General features: G+C 49.1%; 1 protein-coding gene across 2 annotated transcripts in view; it reads left to right on the forward strand.

The window, feature by feature from the left end:
• Positions 1 to 23,713, forward strand: part of DYNC2I1 (dynein 2 intermediate chain 1) — a 519,500-nt gene that overhangs the window by 305,827 nt on the left and 189,960 nt on the right. For both annotated transcript variants that reach the window (XM_078663277.1, XM_078663278.1), the window contains one exon: positions 19,065 to 19,227. In XM_078663277.1, the coding sequence (XP_078519403.1) occupies positions 19,065 to 19,227 (163 nt within the window). The remainder of the gene's footprint in view (positions 1 to 19,064; positions 19,228 to 23,713) is intronic.

Below are 23,713 nucleotides of genomic sequence, written 5' to 3' on the forward strand. Positions count from 1 at the left end.
GGGACATTTGTTTGTTCCTGCAGGGTCAGGCGGGCTTCTCTCTCTCAGAAGACAGGAAGATCCTTAGCTCCTCTAGCAGAAAGTGCAGTCTTCAGGTGATGGCCCCTCATATCAGGGAAACTGGCCTTCAAGCAAACACTAGCCCTGACCACACAGTAGTCTTTTGAATATTCTGCAGAGCACCCCTTCTTTGGGTGTGAACGACTTTGAACTGGACCAAAGTGGGGTGGTTTTTGTCTAATTCATATACACATTTTCCAGACGGAGGATGTGGATTCAGTGTCTCAAACTTCAAAACTGGTTTGGATTACTGTATTTGTGAGTGCTTTTCTGTGGCCGCTCTGCAGACACTGACTTGGTGTGAAATGATGCTTCTCACAGCAGTTAGCTCAGGGGCTGTCTATGAACTGCAGCACCAACTACATATGCACAATTAAGTGTGAGGTTTCTGCACCAGGCTCTCCTCAGCCTCTCTGAAGAAGTAATCAGGATGGATAAAAGGACAGATGTGACTTAGAACTTTCCTCACCCCGCACAACAGAAACTGCAGTCCTATGCCTCACCGCTAACATCAACCAAGTGGCAGGACTCTTGAAGAACTAATCAGCAGCTCCTTGGTAACAGATCTGTTGACTGGGTGTGAGTGTTTGATTGGTTCAGATGCTCTGTCCATCACCACCCCCTTTTGTACCACCTTGGTAACAAAGTCATCATGACATTTCTGTATATAACCCTCTCTTCTCCTCCTCCTCCTCCTCACTTCAGTATCTGTATGTCCACATTCCAAAATACTATTACTACTATTTGATAACTTTATTTCGGTCATAGACCATAAAAGTGCAGATAAAATACATACAAAGCACGATAATAAAATCCATAATATAAACAATTGATGTAGATGATAAAAGGTTATTAAACAGTAAGTTATCAAAGAGGAGTCAGATAAAAAAAATATTTAAAAGGAACAAGGGAAAGGGGGTACAGTTAATTCAAAATACTTCCTTTTGACCATAAACAAAGCCTTTCCTTCTGCGCTACATACCATGTAGGAAACCGAAACAGCAAAGACAATGGGGGGGAAGTATCATATGTTAAAACCCTACACGCCTGCTCACATTGCCTAAGTCCCAAGTTTCTACATAGGGGGATCAGCCAACTTTTCGTATTTTACTGTACGCCGGGCAAAAGAACATAACATGCACAACATATTCTCGGTACAGTTACAAGCTAGCCAGGTTCCCTCATCAGTATTGGTCCATTTGGAAGTAAACGCCCCAATGGGCAGGGAGCCATGTCTCAGTTGGATGTATAGTTTCCTTGCCTGGGAGGTTGCACTAGATCTAAGAATTCCTCCCTCTGGGAATCAACTTTTACCAACAGAAACGTAGCGGAGAGGCTCCCCAGAGTTGTCGAGCACTGTAGTGCATGGGTGTTTTGATGCCTCACATGGGCCAGCAACTCTAGCCTAGGTATCCTCGGGCAGGTCAGCTCAGGGTCTCCCATAGCTGAGGCAAACCTACACAATAGGAAAGAGCCTTAATGTGGGATAGCCAGGGAATGTTTTTATTCTTTAATTGTCCCCAAACCACAAGAAATTCCGCTCTGTAGGCTGAGAGCTCGGGTACAGACCAGAGCCTTCTCCAGTAGAGCAGGGGTCCCGCAGCTACCAATTCCTTAATAGACTCCAGACCCAAATCCAGTCGCAGGGGTGTAAGCGGTGTACTCTGAGGGAGGCCCACCAAGTTTCTCATGAAGGACTGTTCAACCTTTAGGAGGCTCGATGTATTTTTGTGACCCCAGAGTTCTGCGCCATACACAGCTGCTGACCTGGCCTGCAATCTATATATCTCAAGGATGGGAGCAACAGGTTTAAAAACTGATGTTTTGTGAAGTTTACCAATACCCCCTATAATCTGTGAGAGTCTCAGGGCAGATTTGGATATTTGGAGGCCCCAATCAAAGTCCTCTGTCAGCGTAACACCAAGGTAGACAAAGGTTTTTACCCTTTGAAGAGGGATGCTGTTCAGAACAGGGTTAGGGCGTGTGTGCCTCGGGGGATTGAAGATCATGAACTTCGTCTTCTCCAAATTTACCTCCAATCCCCGCGAGGCACAGAAAATTACAAACCCGTCCTGAACCCGCTGGATGCCTGTTGACGTTCAGGATAGCAACAGAGTGTCATCCGCGAACATTAGAGCGGGCACCCGACCAGTGGCTAACCAGGGAGCGTCATTGTCCTTAACACCATTTAAGGCATCCACCAAGCCATTTATGTGGAGTCTAAATAGTGTAGGAGCGAGGACGCACCCCTGGCGAACATCCCTAGATACAGGGAAGCGGGCCGATAGATCTCCATTCCTACCACACCTAACCTGAGCGTAATTCCCTGCATGGAATCTAATCAAGACGTCGAGTAAATACGACGGCAGGCCCAATTCTTCCAATACTTTCCACAATCGTTCCCTGGGCACAAGGTCGAATGCGGCTCGCAGGTCCACAAAAACAAGGTAGAGGCTGCCACCCTCTACTCTTGCAGTTTTCCAGAATAGGACCTGGAGCCTAAAAATTTGGTCCAGGGTCGAGATGCCAGATCTAAATCCGGCCTGGAGAGTGGTCAATATATCATGTTCCTCCATCCATCCCTGTATCCTGTCCAATATGATCCTACCCATTAGTTTTTGAGTTGTATCTATAAGTCTAATGGGCCTATAATTAGATGGGGTTAGCGGGCACCCCTTCTTGTAGATGGGGACGATCTCCGCTCCCAACCAGGTTTCCGGTAGGTTGGGCCCCCTAAGAACCATATTGAACAGGATTGCAAGGTAGGGTGCCCATATTTTAGGCTGGGAACGAAACAGGTCACCTGGCAATCTATCAAGGCCTGGGGCTTTGTTTGGGAGAAGCCTTTCAATGGCAGATTCCACTTCCTTAAGGGAAATATCCTCTCCGATTTCAGTAGGTGTCACCTCCCGATTTTCCAGGTGGTCCAGTCGTGATCCTGCGCCCACGACCCCCAGTGGACAAGGCTCATATGAGAGGTCAGGGGCCGGGGATGACGGGAGGGCCGAGGCCCCATCTAACATCTGATCCAGACCTAATGTCGTGTGATCATCACACTCAGAACTTGTGTAAGGCTCTCCAAAATGTGCCTCCCACACTGAGGGAGCAATATTCGGGGAAATGGCCTCACCTCCTCCTCTTGCACCTGAGTTAACTATGGCCCAAAACAACTTGGCATCCTTGAAAAGGAGTGCAGATCTCAACTCTTCCCACCTCGTTTCCTCCCACTCTCTTTTACCCCTAATGATTGACTTTTTATAGAACAGTCTAGCTGACTTAATTTTTACGCTATCTTTGGTTTTAACTGCTATAAGGAGGTCCCTTTTTGCCTTCTTGCAGGTATCGTCAAACCAGGGGTGTGACTTATCCCCACGCCATTTATTTCCACTCAATGGATAAAACACGTCCCCAAGTGCCACAGCTAGCTGCCTATGTATTTCAACGGTTTGTTGGTTTAAAGCCGAGTCGCCCATCTCGATAATTCGAGCAACAGCGATCTGGTATATTTTAGCAAGCCTGCTAGGGGAATCCAGTAAATAAGGCCATTTAACCCTTCGCCTGTTATTCGTTAGCATAAGGGGTATGGCCACAGTGTTCGGGTTAGGTTCGGGATTTGTTAATCCAAAGGACCCAGGCTTGAGGGTCAGAACTAAGGCATTATGATCATTATCTTGCCTCGGTAAGACCCTAAATTCTTTCAAGCTGACCCAGTGTTTTGTTTCCATCATAATGTAGTCAATGGTAGAGTTTTGGTCTGTTCTATTAAATGTAGGTGCTCCTGGACGGTCCGGATCCAACCTCCCATTGCACGCCCGCAAAGATGTTGCAAGGGAGAAGGACTTGATTTGGAGGACCAGTGGGGTCCATGCCCTGACCGGGAGGATCTTGGGGTCAGGAATGTGCCAAAACGAATCTTCTTCAGCCTGTTCAAACACCTCAGGGCTACCCAAAGGCTCGAATTCGCAATTGAAATCGCCTCCGAGGATTATCACAATTTAGGGATCTAATGCCTGAATAAAAATGTCCAGTGCTTTAATTGTGCTCGATTCCTGCCCATTCGTAACTGGCCTCGAATAAAGGTTGATTATGGCTACTTTAGGCTTATTCTGAGGTGATAGTAGCACACATTGAACATCTGGGGAATTTGTTTGTATTTGAGTGGCATGGGTGCCCAAATGGGTGCCTATCCATATCGATAGACACCCCGACGGATGGCCTCTGCCCCTGGATGTTGCTAGGAAATCGAAAGTTGCATGGCCGGGACTCGCACTCCCCTCAAGTGCCCAAGTCTCCTGCATCATGCAGATATCATGTGCTGACATAAAGGAGACCCACTCTGGTGTGAGCAATTTATTTTTTAACCCGGCTATATTCCAAGAGAGGATTTTAAGACATCCTTCCATGACCTCAGCGGTTCCTTGTAGTTCCCCTAGTCCATTCGCAGGGGGTCTATCGCTAATGGGCGCCTTTGGCCAGGTGTTTTCATCCCTTTTTTCAAGACTAGATACGTCCCCTGTGTCTTTACTGGCTACTTCTCGGTGGAGAAACCGGGCCCCCTCCTTGGTACTCCAAATCCCCCGTGTCTCCACTACCCTCCCTCGTCACAGTATAAGGTATTGTGCCTTCTCCTAAGGAGGTGGTAGGGCCGCTTTCCTTCATTACAATTCCTTAGATGGACTCTCCATTTACCAGTTGTAGTGGTGGATTACCATTCAACAGGAGTCAATCCACTTCCTCCAACACGCTATACCTATTCCTGTGAGCTAACATTGGGAATGCAAACTTATATAAATGTGTGCCCTCCCCAGTTGTACGCCACTGTTACATTCTATTTGTTGGGTCCCTATACCCCTCGCTGTGATGGACACTTTTAAAATAGGGTAATCTCGGATGTTGAACAGGGTAGAAGTGGGACAAATGTAATGGGTGGATTTGGCTATTAGTTCTGCTTGGAGGCATGTTGCAGATATAATCCACAGCAAAGGTGTCCCTAAAATTAATTACTACAGTATCTCCTACCGTTGTTTTGGGACCCCTCCCGATCCATGCTATTCTTCTAACAGCAAGTATTTCCCCAGAACCGTTTGGAGGCAAAGGCCTGTTTACATTTAGCCATTGGATACACTTATTTTTTAGATCAGTGTGGTCTTCTCTTTTCCCCTCACTTAAAGGTGGAACTCCTGTAAGTACTACAACGTAGGGTAAGGATTCAGGGGGTAAATTTATAATTGGTAATTCGACTGGGGTGGGTTTGGGTGGTACATTTCTGTTCCTTAACTCGTTAATTTTACTCCCAATCATACCCTCCTTAGGATTAAATCTAGGTTTGTCAGTATTAGGAATAGGGTTTCCAACAGTCTGAAGGATTTGGCCATGTGCGTTATTAGTAAGAGTGGGGGAAGTCGAGACACGTACAGGCTCAGTGATAGTTGGTGGGACTCTTGCATTTTTATTCTGCAAGGAACAGTTTTTTAGTGACACTGCTCTATCACAAGGAAATTACGGGCTTAACAGCCCCTACAACCATATTGTTAAGAGTTTAAGCTAATCTATCTAGCTTAGATACCAAGGGCTTCATGTGGGTAACAATAGTCTGCTCCAAACAGGCCTGTAGATCAGCCACCAAATTAGTTACCCAACACGGTACTCCTAGAGTCGATTGCGGGGTATTAAGAGTTGGTGTTACAAGGTTGTGATTACCCAGATTTTTTTTTACCCATTTTTTTTGGCAGTCTTTCCTTTTTGTTTCTGGGGCATGATTTATTTACAGCAGGTATTTCCAAAGGAGGGGAGAATTCAAAACAGAAGAGTTAGCCTCAATATCTATGAGGGCCTCTATAGGAGCTTGGGCACAGGGCAGCTCGGCGAAAGAAGATGTTAAGTAGGAGCTTAAGTCAGGAGCATTGATTTCAATAGTTGAATAGCCCCTCCTTGGTGGGGCACACATACCGTAGGATTAATTGAAAATCTTCTTTCTGTATTTTCAATTGCGGTAGCTACAACACCGATAGTTTTTTGTAACATCTTATCAATTGCCGTTAAACTGGGTAAAGGTTGTGGTGTGGCCGCCTGCAGCCTAGTATTTGGGCGAGATACAGCTAGTTTTGGTTTTTTACCCAAATGGCTCATTTTTGTAAATAAATAGTGATTAAGTATTACCCCCTTCCTAGTTGATTAATACTCCCTCCTGGCAACAAAATTAAAAAATCTATGAACAGTATTGGCCAGGGCGTGTTAGGTCCAGATATCAGTACCTTTAGTATATTGTCCAATCTTCGTTGATGACTGCAGCAGACAAAAGGGGGGTAGCCCGTCCAGTTCTCTTCCGTTCACTGACGGCCACAGACGGTCCCGCCCTTGTCCCGGGCTTCTCCCGGCACGCTCCCGCTCGCTCCCGCGTAGCGAGGTGCCCGCCCCAAATTATAGACCAGTATTGGGGGCTGTAGCAAGCCCCGTCCCAGGTGTGAGCAGCCCCAGAGCCTTCTGGGTGTTGGAGTCCAGGAGTAGGAGCAGGGCGTTCTGGAGGATGAAGGTACAGCCCACTGAAGGTGTCACATGCAACGGGTCGTCGCACACAGCCCCTGCAAAGGCCAGCACAAGCTCGAATTTGGCAAAAGAAACCGCTGTGCTCCGGTGTCACTCAGGGACACAGCGGCACCAAATACAATTCCACTGCACATGGAAGCTGTCCTCATACTCCATCCTGCACCATGTCAAACCAGGGGCATCGAAAATGTAATCCACTGGCTTTAGCACTCAGACTTATTCACACAGCATCAACCTACTACAGATGTGCTATATGCACAGTGTACATGTACACACACTCTACATACACATAGGATGTCCACACAAGGTTCTGGGCATTCATATAACAGCAGAACATTACATAAGAGGGGCCTGTTGGTCACTCTCTCTGTAATACAGGTAAAAAGGTCTGGTCACACCATCAGTCGCAAAGCATGGTGTGGTGGTGCTTCCCTTTCATGTGCTACATCCAGGACAAGTACTGTAGTACTGAAGTCCTGTGTATATTATGAGGATATGCTTTGTGCACCCCTCCAAGTCACAGGCCAGGTCCTGGACCTTGTATTGTTTGGGACAGGACTAGTCCTCTGCACACTCACTTATATTAGAGTGACGCTAGGGCCAAAATAAAAACCAGGATACCAGAGGCATATGCAGTCTGGCCCTCAGGCCAGGGTGACTTACACGTGTACCATGCAGGGGACATTCTGTTTTACTAAATTTCCAAATGTTCTTTTAGCACAAATAGTGTGCATAGTCTATTTAGATGCCCAGGAGCACAAAGATGTGCAAAAATATAACATAAAACAGTTGTCTATTTTGCTTGAAAATCAGAAACTGATTTGATAAAATATTCAAGTGCTTTCTAAGAGCAATCCTATCTTAATGTAAGACGGTAAATTGGTCTACAACTGATGTAACATGAATTTCTTGACCAAAAGACATTATATTTTTTTGTAGGTAAAATATTTGTCTTTAAACTAATTCTTATGTTTAGACTGCATCTAAACCTTGGTACTCATTTCTGTATCGCTGAAACTTATTAGAAAGCTCCCTTTTCGTGATAGCTCTTGAGTAGGCTTGATTGTGATCTTGGCTTTTGGGATACTCCGTCACAAACGTGATGGATATCCCATCCGCCGTGTTACAAATTCCATAGATTATATTGGAATTTTAACTTGGCAGATGGGATAGCCCTCACATTTGTGATAGAGTAACCCTGTCGGCTAAGATCGTAATTGGGCCCTAAGTCCCAGATCCAACAATCATTTTCCCCGTTCTGTCTATTTTCGGGTTAAGCAAGTTCTGCTATATCCACATGTAAGGGTTGAACTGAAAGGAGGAGGGGCTTGTAAAGGTTAATGGCCTGATTTAGAGTGGGTGCTTGGTAAGATAGGGCTAAAACCGGAGTATCTGGGCTTGATACGATTACTGTATATGGACCTCCTGCGAACGGGAGGACTGGACAGACAATTTCAGAGTGCTTCAGCATCAAAGAGGCACTAGACAGGGTTTTCCCCTACCCCATTATTTTCACTCTGTCAATGGAGTCTCTGGCATGTAGGTTGTGTCAGAGGGATCCAGAGTAGGGTTTTAGAGGAAAAGGTAATTTGCACATAATATTGGTATATGCAGATGATGCCCTTGTGTATCTCTGTAGGCCCCTGGAATCCCTACTGGTGCTTATCCACAAGTCAGATGAATTTGGTCTTAGTATAAATTTGGCAAACTCATCCCGCACAAATAGGGAACGACCAGTCTGCAGCTGTGGTTGCCTCCCTCCAAGTGTGAATGGAGAGATGGCACATTTCAAATTATGTAGTTCAATTTTGATCTTGCGGAAGAGGATTTATTACATGGCAACTTGGGTAGAGTGCTCATTGCGCCGCGTCAGTCTTTATCTTTCCGGTGTACTCTCCCACTGTCCCCAATGGGCCGAGTGGCAATAGCTAAGATGCTGGCTCGGCTCTGTACTTGTTTTCAGCACTGCTGGTGATACTCAAGAAGTCATTATTTTGTGAACTGTACGCCTTGCTTTCAGATCTTATTTGGGGGCAGGGTAGGAAGAGAGTCACTTTGTATAAGAAGCAGATGCCGTTATTGGACGTTGGTCTGGCTGCTCCTAATCGTGAGTGGTATTATGCGGCGGCACAACTTCAGTGGCCGATGGGGTGGTTGGGTTGAGAGGATAGCCTTGAAAATTTGGAGCTTGAAAAACGTTTGTACCATAAATCAATCCTTGAGTGGTTGCTGGCTTTTTTTCCGGCGCTGTCCAAGCTTAATAGACTGGCTAAAGTAGTGAAGTTTTGCTGGCATAGGTATGTGCAACTGAAAGGGGAGCCACTGCCCTGCTTCCTCACATCTGCCGCATTTGGTATTGCCAGACCTGAAGGTACTGGTGTGACATACAACAGGAGACCATGGAATGGGGCGGGAGTGCGCACCCTGGGGAATACATATGACTAGGGCAAGTTTAATATATTTCTGAAGATTATGTGAAAATTCAGGTTTAGGCAGGTTCAGTGCGTAGCACATAATGCAGTTACGGTCATTTCTGCACCTGTAATGTTGGAATTTTTTTATTAACTCTGCCTCAGTGGTTGTATAGATCATCCTTGTGATACTGGAAATGTATATATCTGAAAGAGACACGTTAGTGATAGATTCCTTACCTTAGAATATCCCCAGGCGTCAGACTGGATCCGAAAACTTTTGCGTAGCAATACCCCAGGGCGTCGTCCGCGGCTCCGCATCCGTCGTTAGCGCCGGAATGACGTCGCCGGAGTACTTAGACGCCGCCCTCGCGCGCTGACTTCAGTTCTTCTTTTTTCCGCGCCAGCTAGCAAAGATCCGGAGAAGCTCTACCCCTTAGTCACTTTTTGACTAAACCTTTTTTGATCTTTTGATCTGTTTTTCGCGAGTCGCTCGACTCCTACGGTGCCGGTAGGGATGCCCGGGTTCAAACCCTGCTCCAAGTGCAGCCGACTGATGTCGGTTACTGACCCCCATCGCCGGTGTCTTCAGTGTCTAGGCCTCGACCACGACGACCGAACCTGCTCCTACTGCCGGGCCCTGACGTCTACGGCTAGGCTGGAGTGGTCCCGCAAGCGGCTTGAGCTCCGGCAGTCGACCCCGCCGTTCAAGGTCCCAGTCTCACAGAAGGTCAAAGGACCGGTCGCGGGGTCGGAGCCCTCGTAGCTCCGAGAGTCGGCATTGGTCTTCAGGATCCAGGTCCTCAGGTAAGAGGCATGAGAGGTCAGAAAGGCGTCATTGTTCTTCCAACCCACCCCGACGCTCGCACGACGCGGCTGGGGGTTCGGGTGACACCACCCACGCGGCTCCGACGGAGTCGCGGGCGTCGCAACCTGCCCCATACCTTCCGGTCCCTGGGCACGATGCGACGCCAGAGGAGATCGAGCGGTACCTCATGGCCATGAGGTCTCTCCCTCCTCCGCCGGGCTCCGTGGTGCCTTCGGGTCCAGCGGTCCCGTTGGAGGGCCTAGCGGGTCAGGTGCTTCGGCTCCGGCGCCATCGGGTGCTTCGGCCCTGGCGACGCCGGCGACTTCGGTCCCGGCGCCGCAGGCCCTCACTGGATCCCGTTGCGGATCCGGGTCGTCGCCGTCGATCTCACAACCTCACCGACGCCGGCCCCTAGGGTGTCACCCTGGCGACGCCTACGGGCGACGCCGTCCCCGATCCTGCCCTTGATTCGGTTCGGCGTATGGAGACTTTTACTTCCACGAACCGGCCCCATCCGTTTTTCAGGTGATGGGTGACGAGGGAGATTGGGAGGGGTCTGTGGACTCTCTGGCACAGGAGTGCCAGTCTCAACAGGACTGGACATATGAGCCTGGGGATGCCAGTGGACTGGACACTTCGCCAGACACTGGGGTCCTTAAACCGCAGGCAAGCTCGGCTGAGCCTCTGCTGCCGTTTAATGAGGCCTTGTGTGACGTTCTTTTGGGCACTTGGTCAAAGCCCGCTAGGGAACGTGGCCAGAAGCTACAGCCCGGCTCCGGGCGACCCTTGCTTCTTGTCCACCCCCCCCCCCCAAGAGCCTGGTCATCCAGGCCTCTACTTTCCAGACCGTATTCCCAACGGCTCCATCCGATCGGGAATTCAAGAGGTACGAGCAATTCGGTAAGAAGGTGTTCTCGTCCCTGAGTTTGGGACTCCGGTCAGTCAATAGCGCATGCCTCTTGGGCCGCTACACCCACACTCTGTGGGACACGGTCGCGGACGTGCTGCCGCAATGTCTGGAGGAGGCCCGGACTAAACTCGCCTAAGCCCTTGCGGAGGGTCGAGATGCAGCACGCTATTCCATCCGGTGTGGGCTGGATACCACTGACTCACTGGGCAGAGCGATGGCAACGATGGTGGTGGTTCTATGCCACGCCTGGTTGAGGACCGCCAACTTTTCGGCTGATGTCCAGGCCACCCTTCTGGACATGCCGTTTGATGGCTGTCGCCTCTTTGGCGACAAGGCAGACCATGCGCTTGAGCGTTTTAAGGACTCCAGGGCTACCGCCAAGTCCTTAGGCCTCTCGGCCCCACGCCAGCAAACGGGTGCCTTTCGCTCCTTTCGTGGCCAAGGAAGGGGCGCTCCCACACGTGCTGCCAGCCACGCACCTCAGGCTACTACACAGCGCGGTGGCGGCCGTGGAAACCGCCGTGGCGGCGGCTGGGGACAACGGCGAGGCCAGTCCACACCTTCCCCTGCAGCACCCGCCTCAAAACCCTCGTAGTCCGTGCTTTCAGGCCCATGTGGCGCCAGTGGGAGGCAGGGTTCGCCATCACCTCTTCCACTGGCGCACTGTCACGTCGGACATGTGGATGCTGCAAATCGTCAGAAGGGGCTACTCCCTCCCCTTCGAGGCGACCCCTCCAGCCATGCCACCGCAATACCACCGCGTGTCGGGGTATCACTTGCAACTTTTGCAAGAGGAAGTTACGGCCCTCTTGGCCAAGGGGGCCATCGAGCGCGTTCGTGGGCCAGAAGTAGGGTGTGGTTATAGTCCCACTACTTTCTGGTACCCAAGAAGGGCAAAGGGGGCCTACGCCCTATCTTTGACCTACGGAACGTCAACGGCTTCCTCCGGAAGGAGAAGTTCAAGATGCTGACTTTGGCTCAGGTCTTAGCTGCCCTAGACCCAGGAGACTGGATGGTAGCGTTGGACTTGCAGGACGCCTATTTCCACATCTCCGTCCTGCCGGTTCACCGGCGTTACCTGCGGTGCACGGTAGGCCACGAGCACTTTCAGTTTACCGTGCTTTCCTTCGGCCTTACAAGCGCCCCACGGGTGTTCACGAAAGGGATGGCGGTGGTCGCAGCTCATCTGCGCAGGTTAGGGGTTTCAGTCTTCCCCTACCTCGACGACTGGTTGTTGAAGGCAGGCTCGCCCCAGACAGTCGTCAGCCACCTCCAGACTACGGGCGACCTTCTGTACCTGCTGGGGTTCTCCATCAATGTGCCGAAGTCACACCTGTGTCCCTCTCAGAAGCTCCTCTTCATTGGAGCGGTCCTAGACTCGGCGCAGTTTCGGGTTTATCCTCCCGAACAGCGGGTTCGGGATATTCAGGCTCTGATTCCGATCTTTCAGCCTTTATCCCGAGTCTCGGTCAGGTTGACGCTGCGCTTCTGGGGCTGATGGCCTCCTGCATCCTTTTGGTGCATCACGCCCGGTGGCGGATGCGAGCTCTGCAGTGGGACCTGAAGTTTCAGTGGGCCCAGCATCAGGGCAACTTGTCCGACCATGTCTTGATCTCGGAGGGCACTGCAAGACAGTTGCAGTGGTGGCTCACGGACCGTGATTGGGTCTGCGGCAGATCCCTCTCCCTACCCCAACCGGAGCACGTAGTTGTGACGGACGCTTCCCTCCAGGGCTGGGGGGGCCACATGGGAGAGGCGGAGATCAGAGGCCTCTGGTCTCCGGCGGAGTCCCAGCTCCACATCAACCTTCTGGAGCTGCGGGCGATCCGACTTGCACTGAAGGCATTCCTCCCCTCTGTCCGGGGGAGTGTAGTGCAGGTGTTCACGGACAACACCACCGCCATGTGGTACTGCAACAAACAGGGCGGGGTGGGGTCGTGGACCCTCTGCCAGGAGGCTCTGCGCCTCTGGCAGTGGCTGGAACATCAGGGCGTGACCCTGGTAGTTCAACACCTGGCAGGTTCTCTGAACGCCAGGGAGGACGAACTCAGCCGTCGGGGCATGATGGATCACGAATGGCGTCTGAACTCGGACGTGGGGCAAGGCCTCTTTCAGCAGTGGGGAGAGCCTTGGTTAGATCTATTCGCCACAGAAGAGAACGCGCAATGTCATCAGTTCTGCGCGTTGGGATTTCCAAGGCGGCACTCGCTCGGAGACGCTTTTCGTTGCGAGTGGAGTTGCAGTCTATTGTACGCCTTTCCGCCTATACCACTTCTGCCCAGAGTGCTGAAGAAGATCAGGCGCGACCGGGCCCAGGTTATCCTTGTGGCTCCGGACTGGGCACGAAGATTTTGGTATCCAGAGCTACTCAGCATGTCTGTTGATCCCCCGATTCGTCTGCCTCTTCAGGAGGACCTTCTGTCGCAGCAGCAGGGGACGGTCCTCCACCCGAACCTGTCCAGTCTCCACCTCCAAGCTTGGAGATTGAGCGGCGACAGTTGAGGCCATTTGACTTGCCTCCTGAAGTCTGTAATGTCATTCTGGCAGCCAGGCGTCCCTCCACAAAGTCGGTATACGCCTGCAGGTGGAACAGATTTGTGGCATGGTGCACAGCAAAGGCTGTGGATCCACTCTCTGCCCCCCTTTCTGAGGTTCTCCTCTTCCTTCTTTCTCTGGCCCAGCAGGGCTCTGCTCTGGGCACTATCAAGGGCTACCTGTCTGCCCTTTCCGCCTTCTTAAGGCTACCTGATTAGCCATCTTTGTTCAAGTCCCCTATTGTAAATAGGTTTTTGAAGGGATTCACACACATGTTCCCTCCTGTTCCTTTCGTGATGCCTCAGTGGGACTTGAACCTTGTACTTACTTATCTGATGTGCGCTCCCTTTGAGCCACTTCATAACTGTCCTCTCCGCCTTCTTACTCTGAAGACTGCTTTCCTGGTTTGCCATCACCTTTGCCAGGTGAGTGAGTGAGCTCCAGGCTCTTTCTTCCAAACCTCCTTTCCTTTCTGTCCATCCGGACAAGGTTGTGTTGCGGACAAGGCCCTCTTTCCTGCCCAAGGTAGTCACAGCCTTCCACATCGGGCAGTCCATTACCTTGCCCACCTTCTTTCCGCCTCCGCATCCCTCGAAAGAGGAAGAGAGGCTCCACCGTCTGGACCCAAAACGTGCGCTCTCTTACTATCTGGATCGCACACGCCAGTTCCGGGTGGATGACCAACTCTTTCTTGGTTACGTGGGCGCTAAGAAAGGACGGGCGGTGCAGAAGCGGACCACCTCTCGGTGGATCGTATTGTGCATCCAGGCGTGTGGAGAAACCGGGCCCCCTCCTTGGTACTCCAAATCCCCCGTGTCTCCACTACCCTCCCTCGTCACAGTATAAGGTATTGTGCCTTCTCCTAAGGAGGTGGTAGGGCCGCTTTCCTTCATTACAATTCCTTAGATGGACTCTCCATTTACCAGTTGTAGTGGTGGATTACCATTCAACAGGAGTCAATCCACTTCCTCCAACACGCTATACCTATTCCTGTGAGCTAACATTGGGAATGCAAACTTATATAAATGTGTGCCCTCCCCAGTTGTACGCCACTGTTACATTCTATTTGTTGGGTCCCTATACCCCTCGCTGTGATGGACACTTTTAAAATAGGGTAATCTCGGATGTTGAACAGGGTAGAAGTGGGACAAATGTAATGGGTGGATTTGGCTATTAGTTCTGCTTGGAGGCATGTTGCAGATATAATCCACAGCAAAGGTGTCCCTAAAATTAATTACTACAGTATCTCCTACCGTTGTTTTGGGACCCCTCCCGATCCATGCTATTCTTCTAACAGCAAGTATTTCCCCAGAACCGTTTGGAGGCAAAGGCCTGTTTACATTTAGCCATTGGATACACTTATTTTTTAGATCAGTGTGGTCTTCTCTTTTCCCCTCACTTAAAGGTGGAACTCCTGTAAGTACTACAACGTAGGGTAAGGATTCAGGGGGTAAATTTATAATTGGTAATTCGACTGGGGTGGGTTTGGGTGGTACATTTCTGTTCCTTAACTCGTTAATTTTACTCCCAATCATACCCTCCTTAGGATTAAATCTAGGTTTGTCAGTATTAGGAATAGGGTTTCCAACAGTCTGAAGGATTTGGCCATGTGCGTTATTAGTAAGAGTGGGGGAAGTCGAGACACGTACAGGCTCAGTGATAGTTGGTGGGACTCTTGCATTTTTATTCTGCAAGGAACAGTTTTTTAGTGACACTGCTCTATCACAAGGAAATTACGGGCTTAACAGCCCCTACAACCATATTGTTAAGAGTTTAAGCTAATCTATCTAGCTTAGATACCAAGGGCTTCATGTGGGTAACAATAGTCTGCTCCAAACAGGCCTGTAGATCAGCCACCAAATTAGTTACCCAACACGGTACTCCTAGAGTCGATTGCGGGGTATTAAGAGTTGGTGTTACAAGGTTGTGATTACCCAGATTTTTTTTTACCCATTTTTTTTGGCAGTCTTTCCTTTTTGTTTCTGGGGCATGATTTATTTACAGCAGGTATTTCCAAAGGAGGGGAGAATTCAAAACAGAAGAGTTAGCCTCAATATCTATGAGGGCCTCTATAGGAGCTTGGGCACAGGGCAGCTCGGCGAAAGAAGATGTTAAGTAGGAGCTTAAGTCAGGAGCATTGATTTCAATAGTTGAATAGCCCCTCCTTGGTGGGGCACACATACCGTAGGATTAATTGAAAATCTTCTTTCTGTATTTTCAATTGCGGTAGCTACAACACCGATAGTTTTTTGTAACATCTTATCAATTGCCGTTAAACTGGGTAAAGGTTGTGGTGTGGCCGCCTGCAGCCTAGTATTTGGGCGAGATACAGCTAGTTTTGGTTTTTTACCCAAATGGCTCATTTTTGTAAATAAATAGTGATTAAGTATTACCCCCTTCCTAGTTGATTAATACTCCCTCCTGGCAACAAAATTAAAAAATCTATGAACAGTATTGGCCAGGGCGTGTTAGGTCCAGATATCAGTACCTTTAGTATATTGTCCAATCTTCGTTGATGACTGCAGCAGACAAAAGGGGGGTAGCCCGTCCAGTTCTCTTCCGTTCACTGACGGCCACAGACGGTCCCGCCCTTGTCCCGGGCTTCTCCCGGCACGCTCCCGCTCGCTCCCGCGTAGCGAGGTGCCCGCCCCAAATTATAGACCAGTATTGGGGGCTGTAGCAAGCCCCGTCCCAGGTGTGAGCAGCCCCAGAGCCTTCTGGGTGTTGGAGTCCAGGAGTAGGAGCAGGGCGTTCTGGAGGATGACCCAACCGGAGCACGTAGTTGTGACGGACGCTTCCCTCCAGGGCTGGGGGGGCCACATGGGAGAGGCGGAGATCAGAGGCCTCTGGTCTCCGGCGGAGTCCCAGCTCCACATCAACCTTCTGGAGCTGCGGGCGATCCGACTTGCACTGAAGGCATTCCTCCCCTCTGTCCGGGGGAGTGTAGTGCAGGTGTTCACGGACAACACCACCGCCATGTGGTACTGCAACAAACAGGGCGGGGTGGGGTCGTGGACCCTCTGCCAGGAGGCTCTGCGCCTCTGGCAGTGGCTGGAACATCAGGGCGTGACCCTGGTAGTTCAACACCTGGCAGGTTCTCTGAACGCCAGGGAGGACGAACTCAGCCGTCGGGGCATGATGGATCACGAATGGCGTCTGAACTCGGACGTGGGGCAAGGCCTCTTTCAGCAGTGGGGAGAGCCTTGGTTAGATCTATTCGCCACAGAAGAGAACGCGCAATGTCATCAGTTCTGCGCGTTGGGATTTCCAAGGCGGCACTCGCTCGGAGACGCTTTTCGTTGCGAGTGGAGTTGCAGTCTATTGTACGCCTTTCCGCCTATACCACTTCTGCCCAGAGTGCTGAAGAAGATCAGGCGCGACCGGGCCCAGGTTATCCTTGTGGCTCCGGACTGGGCACGAAGATTTTGGTATCCAGAGCTACTCAGCATGTCTGTTGATCCCCCGATTCGTCTGCCTCTTCAGGAGGACCTTCTGTCGCAGCAGCAGGGGACGGTCCTCCACCCGAACCTGTCCAGTCTCCACCTCCAAGCTTGGAGATTGAGCGGCGACAGTTGAGGCCATTTGACTTGCCTCCTGAAGTCTGTAATGTCATTCTGGCAGCCAGGCGTCCCTCCACAAAGTCGGTATACGCCTGCAGGTGGAACAGATTTGTGGCATGGTGCACAGCAAAGGCTGTGGATCCACTCTCTGCCCCCCTTTCTGAGGTTCTCCTCTTCCTTCTTTCTCTGGCCCAGCAGGGCTCTGCTCTGGGCACTATCAAGGGCTACCTGTCTGCCCTTTCCGCCTTCTTAAGGCTACCTGATTAGCCATCTTTGTTCAAGTCCCCTATTGTAAATAGGTTTTTGAAGGGATTCACACACATGTTCCCTCCTGTTCCTTTCGTGATGCCTCAGTGGGACTTGAACCTTGTACTTACTTATCTGATGTGCGCTCCCTTTGAGCCACTTCATAACTGTCCTCTCCGCCTTCTTACTCTGAAGACTGCTTTCCTGGTTTGCCATCACCTTTGCCAGGTGAGTGAGTGAGCTCCAGGCTCTTTCTTCCAAACCTCCTTTCCTTTCTGTCCATCCGGACAAGGTTGTGTTGCGGACAAGGCCCTCTTTCCTGCCCAAGGTAGTCACAGCCTTCCACATCGGGCAGTCCATTACCTTGCCCACCTTCTTTCCGCCTCCGCATCCCTCGAAAGAGGAAGAGAGGCTCCACCGTCTGGACCCAAAACGTGCGCTCTCTTACTATCTGGATCGCACACGCCAGTTCCGGGTGGATGACCAACTCTTTCTTGGTTACGTGGGCGCTAAGAAAGGACGGGCGGTGCAGAAGCGGACCACCTCTCGGTGGATCGTATTGTGCATCCAGGCGTGTTACTCCTTGGCTAAAAAGGAACCTGCTGTTGGGCTGAGGGCCCACTCCACTCGGGCCACGGTGACTACTACTGCCCTGGGCCGAGGAGTCCCCTTGCAGGACATTTGTCAGGCAGCTACGTGGGCCTCGCTGCACACGTTTGCGAGACACTACTGCCTGGACAGTCAAGTCCGGAGGGATGGCTTCTTTGGCCATTCCGTCCTCCAGGACTTTCTGGTGTGATTATTGGTTCGCAGACCCACCACCGGGGTTGGTATTGCTGGGGTATCTATTCTAAGGTAACGTGTCTCTTTCAGATGCTCAAGTTACTACTTGTGTAACAATATATCTGTAAGAGACATTAGTTAGTGATAGATTCCTTACCGACCCACCCATCCTCCCTGTTCTGCGAACCGATATCTAGGGTTAAGGTCATCCCCTTTCAGGGCCCTAGTTTCATGGCACCAGTGTTGGTTCTATCATGGCTCTGCGTATCTGGCGCGGAAAAGCTGTGTATCAGAACTGACGCCAGTGCGCGAGGGCGGCGTCTAAGTACGCCGGTGATGTCATTCCGGCGCTAACGACGCCGACGACGGACGCGGAGCCGCGGACATCGCCTACCGACGCGCAGGGGTATTGCTACGCAAACGTTTCCGGATCCAGTCTGACGCCTGGGGATATTCTAAGGTAAGGAATCTATCACTAACTAATGTCTCTTACAGATACATCGTTACAAAAGTAGTAACTTGTGCGTCATGTCACATGTAAAATGTAATTAAAATATTTTTTAGAAGGCTTGATTTAGAGTCTGATGGTCTGGTTACTGCATCACAAAAGTAATGGATATTCTGTCTTTATTACAAGTGCCATATAATATAATGCTAAACTCTAAATCAAGCCCCAAGACAGGAAGGGTATACATTCCTACCTTGAAGTGTCTGCTGCAAAAGAGACAACCTCAACATCCCGCTGGTGGTTAATATTTATCCTAGTACTGAAGAAAAGAAAACAATGAGCCAAATGGTGTATTTTACTGCACAGTTTCTCTATGAAACTGACCAAAACACCATTGTTACAGAGCGATTTCTGAAAGTAGATTCAAGGAATATTTCAAAGACTTCCTGATTTGCCAAGAGTATGCAAGAGTTCTCCTTTTAAGAAACCTTTTGGAAAAGGAAACCAATCCACCAAAACAATGTATTTTAAAGAACCTTTTTACCAAATAAATTAGGTACAGAGCATATGTATTTTATGAAGTTCCGAAAAGTAATGAATGAACCATACAATGTATTGCATACCTAATTCATTGAATAGATTATTAAGTTTTCCACTTTTTAGATCCATAACATATTAAATAAGGCAAAAGAGACTAAAGTGACACATGCGTCTTGTCAGTTTGATGTTAAATACTTTTCTTTTAAAAACATTTTAGGTTAAATGTTGCTGTTTTAGTCCTGGCAAAGCAACACTCGTATTTGCAGGAACAACAGATGGCTCAGTAGTGGTGTGGGATCTCAGAGAAGACTCTAACATGCATCATTCTATGATGATTGGTGACTGTAATTGGGTATTTAGATCTGCAACGTTTTCAACAGGTTAGTATGTTAATCTAATAATGACCTTATTATATTTTCACTTTTCAAGTGTTGCAGTTGGTAATATAATGAAGCTTGTGGATTTAGTACATTTTTGATCTAATCTCTAAAATCGAGTACAACATTGTATACATTTACTTTGATAATTTGTGATTTTAAAACGTAATTGTGCTTACTGTAGATGTCTCACCTTTCCCCCTGGAGCTAGTGATGCAACATTATTGGCAGAGGCCGATTAACAAGGCCGGCACCAGGGCACTCGTTATGAGGCACTTTGTCTCCAGACCCTCTCAAAAATAGATAGCACAAGAGGATTTCAGATGAAGTGTCCAATGCTGTATTGGAACAAAGGCCTCTCAAGTTAGGAAATGTTCCTTGTCTCATACATTTTGATGGCTGACTCCATACAAGATGTTTAAGTTAGCCACTCACTATACAAATTTGTTCCACTCATGTTTTAATTCATGTATTAAAAATGATGGTACTGCTAAGATCATCAACTAAAATAACGTAAAAAGCAAACAGCATCATACAATAGCAGAAATCCAATAAAAGGGCTTCACACTGTCAGGCCTAATATTTCAACCAGAAAGAGACACTTCATCCAAGTCTTCCTAAGCTGACCCACCAAGGTACGGGTGTGTACAAAGTGTCTTGAAGACTTAATGTCCAAATGTCCCAGAGAGCGCCCTCATCTGTACTACTCAGAGGCTTGCCTTCCCAACACCCTGCACTAGCAGGAACGGCTGCTGTAAAATAGGGAATCAAATACAAGCTATGTGTAATTGACGTAGGGAGTAGAGATAAGTAGCTCTCAAAACCAGGAATATGCTTCCACTCATTAAAAGGCTAGGACTTAAATTGTAATGAGTGCACACTTCCTAATATATGTGCACAGCTACTGGGATTATGGGTCTCTTGTTGTTGAAATACCCCCTCTGTAGACTGGTACATTGGAAAACATTTTATGTGGTACCCATTTTTTTGAAACGTGGGTAGCTGTGGATTTTGGTCCCCTAACTCAGGCAGCACCTCAGGAAACTTGGCAAACCCTCACATATTTTACTAGACAAATGGGGAGGTGCAGGGAGGTATTCTCTATGTGGAACCCATGAGGTCTTTATACTCACAATGCTATGCAAACCTCCAGCAGTGCCTGAAATCACACATTTTACTTACATGTCTATGATGAAAACTTCAGGAATCCACAAAATTGTGAATCCTATTGAGTTTGGATTGATCCGTTCTGCACTAGGCAAGTGGTGCAGCATTTTTATCGGCACAAGTGATGCAATGCTGGGTGTTAGGAATTTTGTGGATTCCTGCAGATTCTGGGTGCCCGTACCTGTATTACTAAACAATTTTTAAAAAACTGGTGTCTGTTAGGCTTTTGGCCCCCCTGGGGGGGGGGCAAGATTGGGGGTAAGTGCCCCATCTGCCTTCCCGGGAGGGGTAGTTACAAGGACTGAAATATTAAAGTTGACCAGTGGGAGCACAAGTACTTGCCCATGGGGCCACTCCTCCTATCCGTGGTAGCTAGTGGGTGGATCAATGCTTGGGGATTGCCCTCCTGTAGCGACCTCCAAGCAGGAATCCACTGGGCGGAGGTAACTTGTGAAAGGGTAGATTCTCCCCTTTACAATGATGTCTCCTGTGAGAATCAGTAATTCGGGGGTTGAGATATGCCCTCGAGCTCTGATTCAGTTAAAGTAAAATGAGCCCATCAGCTCGTTTCACTTCAACTTTTACTGCAGTTACGTCATTGCAGTAAAAAGAAAAGTAATTCAGGCTGCTCGCGAAGCTCTTCCCGAGCACCCTGTTGAAAAAACCCATAAAACTCTTTAAAGGCCGACTGCTTGATTTCTGGTTTGTTTTTGTGAGAAATTGGGTTGTTGGTTTACTAGAGTGTGAGCCCTGGTCAAGCAGCAACCACAATCCTTGTTAGGGTGATGCACAAGCCACCCCTAAATAACCTGTGCTCAACCGTCTGGGTGCTTGGCACAGAGCCTTCAGGTTTAACTTAGAGGCAACGTAAAATATTTGTGTAGCACTTCAAACAGTAATGAAGTAAAGACACCACTCAAAAAGGATCCCACACCAAGTTAGAAAAATTGATTAATTTTAATAAATAAAACAAGACTAAAACGACAAAAATCCAATCAGTAGAACCAGAGATAGCCAATTTTAAAGGTGTTTGTGAAAATAGCTCCAAAAAGCATGACGCTCCAACTGTGGGTATCAGATCGCGCTGGATCGGTACAAAGTCACAAGCTCAGGCCAACCGCGATGGAACGTGGGCCAGCTACAGGGACCCTGTTAGGCCTGCTGAGCAAAAATCCTGGTTTGCGAACCACTGTGAGGGTCCACTTCAAAGATGCGTCACGCTGGTGAAGCAGTGCGTCAGTTTTGAGATAGGGTGAGGCTGCGATGCGAAGGCCTGCGCTGGTGTGGAGGATCCCTATGAGGGATTGCAATTCGCAGTCCGGCATCAAGGATGCGTCACGCAGTCGGGGTGATGCGCCCGTTCCGATGAGCTGAAAGCCTGCTAAGTGGAGTCTGCCTTTGAGGCTGCCATCAACGCGGGATGCGAAGGCCTGCGCCAAGATGCAATGTGCAGTGGCGGTTCTGAAGAGCCTACAAAGGCAATGCTGGTCTTTGTGGCAGGGAAGATTGGGCAGCAGCGATGAGGTTGCTTTTGCTAGGGGTGGCACCAGCAGGGGAGATGCCTTGGTTCCGCTGGGCCCACAGGGGCTGGCAGACCACCTTATGCACACTTCCAGTGGTCCAGGACTGGGGTGCCACCACTTGGCAAGGGAGGACTCGCAGATAGCATGGTCCAGGCGCTGTGGTCGAGGTTATTGGCGCCTTCTGTCCATGAAGCTCAAGTCAGGAGGCCAGTTAGCTAGCCCTTGGAGTCACTCTGAGGGTCCTGAGTTCAACAGATGCAGGTCTAGACCTTCTCACTCAAGCACAAGGGCAGCACAGCAGGGCAGCAGTCCAGCAGAGTGGCATTCCTTTCAGCACTCTGCAGTCCTTTTTCCCTACCAGAGTATCCACAGGTCCAGAAGTTTACTGAAAACTTGGTGTCTAGGGTCCAATATGTATACCTGGTACTTCCTTTTAATTAGGAGAAGCTTCTAGTGGTTTCCATCTTGCCTTCCCTGCCCTGGCTCCAGACTAACTACAGTTGGTATGCTGCCAATTGTGTAGAAAGGCATGGCTTGGCAGTTCGGGCTGGACTGTTCCCATGAGGCACAGGGTCAGACTGATTTGCATATAGCCATGTCTGAACTGGGGTGGCTGAGTGAACTAAAGAATGGTGATGGATTAAACCCAGATCAGTTGACTGGGGGTGAGTTTTTGAATTGTTCAAACGCTCCGTCCATCATCCCCTTTTGTATCGCTTTGTTCGCCCTAAGTGTGGCAGGGTATGCTCAGACGTGAGTCCCTTGTTCACTTGGCCACTGGATTCAAGATAGCTTGGCTGATGAGGATTATGAATCCGAAACCGGTCCCAGGATGCTTGTTTCCGGTCCAGGGAAGACATGGCTTGGCAGTTCGGGCTGGACTGTTCCCATGAGGCACAGGGTCAGACTGATTTGCATATAGCCATGTCTGAACTGGGGTGGCTGAGTGAACTAAAGAATGGTGATGGATTAAACCCAGATCAGTTGACTGGGGGTGAGTGTTTGATTTGTTCAAACGCTCCGTCAATCATCCCCTTTTGTATCGCCAATTGTGTAGAGGCAGGACATAGCCTATTCAAGTATAAGTAAGACAATGCCCAGCTCCACCCTTCTATCCTGTCAGTGATGGCCCTTCCTGGTACACCTAAGCTTTCTATTGTGTGGCTGTCTAGAAGCAATACACAAATCCCAACTGCAACCACACCCAGTCATGTGACGGAGAGAAAAGCTACTAAAAAGGAAGGTTTGGGCCTTACAAAATTTTTATTTTTTCCTGTCAGCATGGCAGTTTAAAAACTGCCCATACAGGCTGTGATGGCAGACTTGAGACATGTTTAAAGGGCTACTCAAGTGGGTGGCACAATCAGTGCTGCGGGCTCACTAGTAGCATTTAATTTACAGGCCCTGGGTACAGGTAAATCAAAAATACCAATTGGGTATAATCCAATTCTACCTGGTTTTAAGGATAGAGCATAATCACTTTAGCACTGGTCAGCAGTGGTAAAATGCTCTAAGTCCTAAAACCAGCAAAAACAAATCAACAGAAGGGTTCAATGCAATAATTTAGGGAAAAACCACACAGAAGATGCCAGGTTGAACACTTGTCTTCCTTCATGTTTTTAAAATACAAAAGATGTCATAATGTAAATAGACCATGTATTTACCTTTAATTTATCAATAAAGAATTGCGACACAAAATGTGCATGAATAAAAATACAATCATGGTCAATTGTTTTCTGTGTGCTGAGACCACTGATGTAGTAGGGCACTCACTATAAATAACTTTAATCATCTTCCCA

The sequence above is a fragment of the Lissotriton helveticus genome, chromosome 10 (assembly GCF_964261635.1).
Source record: "Lissotriton helveticus chromosome 10, aLisHel1.1, whole genome shotgun sequence".
In the NCBI taxonomy this organism is placed as follows: Eukaryota; Metazoa; Chordata; class Amphibia; order Caudata; family Salamandridae; genus Lissotriton; species Lissotriton helveticus.